This window comes from Prenolepis imparis, unplaced genomic scaffold, assembly GCF_030444845.1.
Source record: "Prenolepis imparis isolate NDT839.2.m4 unplaced genomic scaffold, iyPreImpa1.0 SCAF_1, whole genome shotgun sequence".
Lineage (NCBI taxonomy): Eukaryota > Metazoa > Arthropoda > Insecta > Hymenoptera > Formicidae > Prenolepis > Prenolepis imparis.
The window spans coordinates 27,857,238-27,863,853 of NW_028141159.1; the positions used below are offsets into that span (position 1 = coordinate 27,857,238).

The following is a 6,616-nucleotide window of genomic DNA, read 5'->3' on the forward strand; positions in this document are numbered from 1 at the left end:
ATGATTACAGACTTAAGGCTTCTTATTGACTTGTTTATAACCGAATGTGATATGATTGTTTGTATAATTAAGTTTTACATAGTTTTTAATGGTTATAAATTTTACACTGAGGAAGACTAAGTGAAGTCGAAACGTATGTTTTTCTAATTAAAAAAACGAATAAAGCATGCTATCATTATATCTTATCTAATCGCTTTAATTTATTTTTATTTTTTTAATTTTTTTATTCTTATTCTTATTCATTTACTTAAGTATTTGCTCGAATAGTTGGCCATAATTTCTAATATCGTTTTTACATTAAACGAGCTTGATTATTATTACTATTATTATTACTCTTATCTTAACAATTTTATTTTTATATTTATTAACCTTACATTTAAATTATTTCTAATTACTTATTAATTAACTAAAGTGAGCGCCAAACATACCGCCCACCAAAATAAGACTTATTTTTAAGAACTCTCAATTTACATTTTTCTCCGGTGAGTTGCCCATCGGCAGAGGGCACAGTTTCACCAGAGGACGAGTCAATAATCCGTCCGCAGTTTTCACCGTGGCTACCCGAGATATCCCATCGCGACCGGGATACAGAGATACAATCCGCCCGCGCTTCCAATGCAACGGAGACGCATTGGCCTCCTTTAAGAGAACCAAAGCGCCTTCCGAAACGGGCGCCCCAGGATTGAGCCACTTAGGACGCTGCTGTACAGTTTGCAAATACTCGAGATGCCATCGTTTCCAAAAATCTCGATGCATCCGCTGAATGAGTTGCCACCTATCTAATCGACCCAATGGCACAGACGCTAGATCGGGACTCGGAAGTGAAACGAGAGGTTCGGTGATCAGAAAGTGTCCTGGGGAGAGGACCGCAAGATCGTTCGGATCGGTACTCACTGGGCAGAGAGGCCTGGAATTAAGAACAGCTTCTACCTGAGCAAGAATGGTGGAGAACTCTTCTATCGAGAGGAGTTGATCACCCACTACGCGCTTGAGATGTGTCTTGAATGATTTTACTCCCGCCTCCCACAGGCCTCCAAAATGAGGCGCCGAAGGCGGATTAAATGACCACCTGATTTTCTCACTTTCGGTAGCCAATTCCATATATCTTAACAGTTCGCGGTGCGCACCGACAAAATTGGTACCGCAATCACTAAAGATGAGCGAGCACCTTCCGCGCCGAGCAACAAAACGCCGCAAGGCGGCCAAGAATGAGTCCGTACTCAAAGAAAAGGCGATTTCTAAATGGACGGCCTTAACTGCAAAACGCACGAACAAGCAAACATACACTTTAAACGAGGTAGTTCCGCGAGCTCGACGAGGTGACACCAAAAAGAGGCCATCGAAATCCACGCCCGTAATGGAGAAAGGCTTGACCTGATTGACTCGCTCGGAGGGTAGAGAGGCCATGGAAGGCTGAGCAATACGAGGGCTTGCCCGGAAGCAACGATAACATTTCGAGAGAACTCGCTTGATCGCTCGCTGCACTCCCAACACCCAGAAGTTTTGAGCTAATAGATACTGCAGAGTACGCCTGCCAGGATGCATATGCTGTTGATGAGTGCTCTCAATCAGAAGCTCCGTAAGACGATGTCGGTTCGGTAACAATGCCGGATGCATCGTCTCGTATGGCAAGATCGAATTTACTATCCTTCCGCCCACCCTGAGGATTCCGCGCGAATCAAGAAAGGGAACAAGTTTGCGGAGATCCCGGGAGACCCTCTTTTTGCTTTCCAACGCTTGTAGCTCCACCGAGAAGCTTTCAGTTTGCACGTACTTAACCAGCAAGAGTAGAGCGGAATGAGATTCCAATTGATCAGCCGCACTACTTGGAATCGGAACTTTTCGGCAATTACTAACAAAACGATGACAGTAAGCTACGATACGACAGATCTTCTTCAACGACGAGAATCTCGACAACAAGAGTTCGAATGGAGACGACAAAACGCTAGTGAGAAATGCAACCGAAGCCGTCTCAGCTTCCGGTAAAACGACAGAATCAGTATCGAGTTCATTGTGTGGTCGAAAATCCCTCAGCCAATCGGGCCCCTTCCACCATAGGTCGCAGGCCACAAGTTCCCGAGGAAACAATCCACGTGAGCAATGATCAGCGGGATTAGAGTCAGTCCCGACATGACCCCAAGCAGCAACAGCGAGATTCTCCTGTATCCGTGCCACGCGATTACGAACAAAAGTCTTCCACCGATGTGAAGATGACCGAATCCAAGCAAGGGTCACCATTGAATCCGACCAGGCGTGTACGGAGTCCAAGGTGAACCGATCCTTGAGTACCTGTTGCAAATACTTAATCAATTCCGAGAGTAATAGAGCCGCGCATAATTCCAAGCGTGGCACGGTGAGAGACTTAAGCGGAGCGACCTTCGATTTAGCGGTAAGCAGGCGAATAATGACCCGAGTGGTCGTATCAACACGCAAATAAACGACGGCCTTATAACCGCGCTCACTGGCGTCGCAAAAACCATGAATCTCCCCACGCAGCACACCGTCAAACGCGAGAGATCGAGGTATCCGCAAAGAGGCCAGCTCCCCCAGCTCAAGTTCATACCTAGCCCACTGTTGACAAATATCAGTAGGAGGTTGAACGTCCCAGTCCAAGCCTAGCGTCCATAATCGTTGGACGAGCAGCTTGGCAGCGAAAGTGAGAGGCGCCAGAAATCCCAAGGGGTCAAAAATTCGCGCCAACTCCGATAGGATGACCCGCTTTGAGCACTCTCTATTTAAGGGGTGAACCTGAAATGCAAAACAATCTGAAGGCGCATACCATCGAAGTCCAAGCACCTTCAGAAAATAATTTTCACCAGAGTCGAAAGATAACATCGAATCGCTGCAATGCTCCGACGCGATATCCTTTAACACGGCAGGATGGCTAGTAGCCCACTTTCTCAAGGAAAGACCCGCACTTCGGAGCAAGTCCTGTAATTGATCTCGAAGCGCGAGAGCCTCCTTGATGGAGTGAACACTCGCCACAATATCGTCGACGTATAAGGATGATCGCAAGGCCAGAGACGCTAAAGGGTGACTTTCCTTGCTCTCCTCCGATAACTGAAGCAAGCATCGAATCGCTAAATACGGAGAGGAAGCGATCCCGAAGGTTATGGTTCGTAATCTATAATCCGCTATAGGTTCGGAATCCGAAAATCGCCACACGATCCGCTGACAGTCACATTGCGAAGGTTCAACCTGGATCTGTCGAAACATCTGTTTGACATCTGCGGTCAGGGCCACAGATCCAATGCGGAAGCGAATCAAGATGGCCGAGATATCCTGCTGCAACTTTGGTCCACTCAAAAGTGTCTGATTAAGCGACAACCCATTAGAGCCCTTTGAGGAAGCGTCGAAAACTACCCTCAATTTAGTAGTTTCACTATCAAGCTTTATGACACCATGATGCGGCAAGTAATAAACTTCACCGTCCACCGGAAACGGTTGAGGAATAAGCTCCATGTGGCCCAATTCAAAATACTCTCGCATAAAAAAAAAACGCCAAGTACTGCAACTTGAAGGCCTCGTCGGATTTGAAGCGGCGCTCGAGTGATCGAAATCGATTAAGAGCAATTTGGCGCGAATCGACGAAACAAGGTGACTTCTGTGAAAAGGGATACCGAACTACAAATCTACCGAGACCATCTCTACGAGTAGTATGCGCGAACAATTCTTCACAAAACTGGTCCTCCTTTGATGCCGGCGCGTTGTACGGAATCTCCTCTACCTCCCAGAACTTTCAGATAGTAGTATCCAGAGTCCCCAGCGAGGTCACAAAGGAATGCACGGGCTGCGATGCCACCGAAGAGACCGCGCCCATCAATACCCATCCGAATATAGTATTAAGGGCATCTGGTTCTCCTACCTTTCCTTTACGATGGCCATCTCGAAGATATGATACAAAATTTTCGGCCTCTAGCAAAATGTCAATTCGACCTGGTCGATAGTAGTCGGGATCCGCTAGCGATAACCCTTCTAAATGTTTCCACGACCTTAACTCTACCTTGCCACTAGGTAACTGAGAAGAGATACGAGAGAGTATCGTAGCTTCTATTGGAATCCGGATATCATCTCTGTCGCGAAGCACGAAAGAAGTGCTACCCTTGGTGGTGGCGGCCTTGACATCATTCAACGCGAGCATTACCATCTGACTAGGCGTACGACTAAACCCGCCTCTTTGGACGCAACTCTCGGTAATAAAGTTAGATTGACTCGCGCAGTCTAAAAGAATACGGACCGGAGAAAAATTGCCATGTACGTCAGCAATCTCAGCTTTAACAGTCAATAATAGAACGACAGGTTTAGAACAGGAGATGCTAGCCATGGTCACGAGCGATGGTACTGTTTCAGTGGCAGTCGTAGCAGTCAAGAAGGACGACGCTGTTTCCGATAAAGAGGCGACGGCGGTCATAGTAGCCTCCGTAGAACGAGGCTCAAAATGCAAAAGCGTATGGTGTTTTGCTTTGCACGAATGACAGGTCCAACTAGATAGACATTTGCTCACCTGATGCCCCGAACGAAGACAATTCAGGCACAACCTCAGATTCTTCGCCTTGGAGTATCTATCCTTGGCCGACAATTTCAAAAACCCAGGACATTTTGCAAGGCCATGAGATTCTTTACAAATAAGACACTACGGTACTAGTCACAAACGAGGAAACAAATGACGCGGACCTTCCCTCCGATTTGCCCGTCTTTATTGGCGCACTCGATAAAGACGCGAAAACTCGACAGTAATCGTTCAAAAACGTAGTTAGCTGCTCATATCGTGGGATTTCAACTTCGCGATGCTCCGCTTCGAACTTCTCGCGCAACGAAGGAGTGATTTTGTCTAACAATAGGTTTAGCAATATAAAATCCTACGTCTCCGTAGGGAAATACATTAACTGCAAAGCTCTCAAATTTTCATTAAACGTATCTAAGAGCTGACGTAGCGAGTCGGACGAATCCGCCTTCAACGATTTTGCAGTTACGACTGAACGCCAGTAATGACTGGCCAACTTACGTTTATTCTGATATCTACCGACTAAAAAATCATACGCGATCTCATAGTGGTCCGCGGATAGAGGCAGATTTTTAACCACATTAAGCGCGTCCCCGCTTAAGGAGGCAAGCAAATATTGATATTTGTCAATCGCGTCGAGTTGCGTGTTATTATGAATCGACCGGTTAAAAAGCGCGAAAAAGGAGGGCCAAAGCGTAAGATCTCCCGAAAAACGCGGTAAAGATATCTTAGGTAGCTTGATTTTTGATGCTGAATTAGCCGAGGGAGTTTCGGTTGTTGAGGATCGAGGCTCACTTACGAACGTGTGATATGCCGTTTTTATGCGATAACGCATTTTATCAAAGCGCGCCCGAACTTTATCCTCAGTCTCGAAATCTGCCGTAGCATCCTGAAGCAATTTCAAATGAGCGATCTCGAAATCCTCGATAAGGGTGTCTACATCCGGATAGCACGCAAAAAATGCGGTTTTATACAGAGGATCCGCTTCAGCCTTTACCGCGGTGTCAAAAATTTCCGACAAACGCCTAACGCACAATTCGCGTTTGATCTGAGCATTTTTTGTCATCGTGAATTAGAAATATTTAAGTCAACATATCACGCGACGATATCGACTCAATTTTTCGACCCAAATATCAAAATCAATCGACAGTCCAATATAAACATTCGTGCCAAGAAGTCGACCAGATAGATGTTCGGTAATTATCGTTCGAGATTCAGGAGCACAAATTACGAAATTTATCTCAGTTCAAATGAAAGCGAGAAAGGATCGAATTCACGAGAACGACCTCGGAAATATATGCGGTGTAAATAATATAAATTGTAAGATAATAGATCCTGGACGAGCGAGCTCTTGCACGGTGAAGACTACGGCGAGAGAAAGGATAGAAAAAACGTAAACACGCGCGCGAAGCTCGAGAGAACGCGAGATTACAGGCGTCGAACGAGCAGAACAAATTTTGGAAAATTCCAACTACTAAATAAGAATGCTGTAAAGAACGACAAATTAACACAAGAAAATATAGAGATACATATATACATAAATATACAACAATATTATATTATAAGAGTGCGCAATATATTATGAGAATATTATAATTGATGACAATTCATGAATACTCTGGATAGAAGATATGCCTCTTTATAGTGATGCAAATAACACTAAGAATGTTCGCAAAAGCAAGATATGAATAGACGAAATGTTCAGGACTGATTTACGAGTATCAAAATCAATTCTTTGGAATTCGCTTCCAAAATATAATTCCCGAGATGCGAAAGTAATTATACCAGTGAATGCCAGAGCAATCAAATTAATAATCGATATAATTCTATAATTCTTACTCAATTTCAATTGCAGTTAACAATTGTAATAATCAATAATATAATAATATAAGAATCAATAATTTTTCAAAAGTAACAAATAATAACAGCAATCCGATCAAGTAACAATACAATAAATGCGCAGATAATGATAGCAAGTAATAATCACAATATAGCAGTGGCAATTAATATAAGATATATATATATATATATATATAATAAACTTAAAGTAATACACAAGATATCAAGCCGTATCAAATAGCATCCAAATGTAGCAAAAAAATACTAGCAGAT

General features: G+C 44.0%; 2 protein-coding genes across 2 annotated transcripts; both read right to left on the reverse strand.

Annotated features, from left to right (window-relative positions):
• Positions 1–462: 462 nt before the first annotated feature.
• LOC145939161 (uncharacterized) lies at positions 463–3,462 on the reverse strand. Its single transcript, XM_083043381.1, has one exon. It carries the CDS (start codon positions 3,460–3,462, stop codon positions 463–465), a length of 3,000 nt encoding a protein of 999 aa, XP_082899507.1.
• A 277-nt stretch (positions 3,463–3,739) lies between these two features.
• LOC145939166 (uncharacterized) lies at positions 3,740–5,570 on the reverse strand. Its single transcript, XM_083043395.1, has 3 exons — positions 4,931–5,570; positions 4,709–4,831; positions 3,740–4,617 (listed from the first exon to the last, which is right to left on the reverse strand). The coding sequence occupies exons 1-3, from the start codon at positions 5,568–5,570 to the stop codon at positions 3,740–3,742; spliced, it is 1,641 nt and encodes a 546-aa protein (XP_082899521.1).
• Between the last annotated feature and the right edge of the window lie 1,046 nt (positions 5,571–6,616).

Excerpts from the sequence above, each read along its gene's own strand:
- LOC145939161 (XM_083043381.1), bottom strand. The coding sequence starts at position 3,462 with ATGGAGCTTATTCCTCAACCGTTTCCGGTGGACGGTGAAGTTTATTAC.
- LOC145939166 (XM_083043395.1), bottom strand. The coding sequence starts at position 5,570 with ATGACAAAAAATGCTCAGATCAAACGCGAATTGTGCGTTAGGCGTTTG. Across the intron at positions 4,832-4,930 it reads GGATTCGTCCGACTCGCTAC|ACAAAATCACTCCTTCGTTG; the intron begins GTCAGCTCTTAG and ends ACCTATTGTTAG. Across the intron at positions 4,618-4,708 it reads AGTTTTCGCGTCTTTATCGA|AATCTCATGGCCTTGCAAAA; the intron begins GTGCGCCAATAA and ends TTATTTGTAAAG.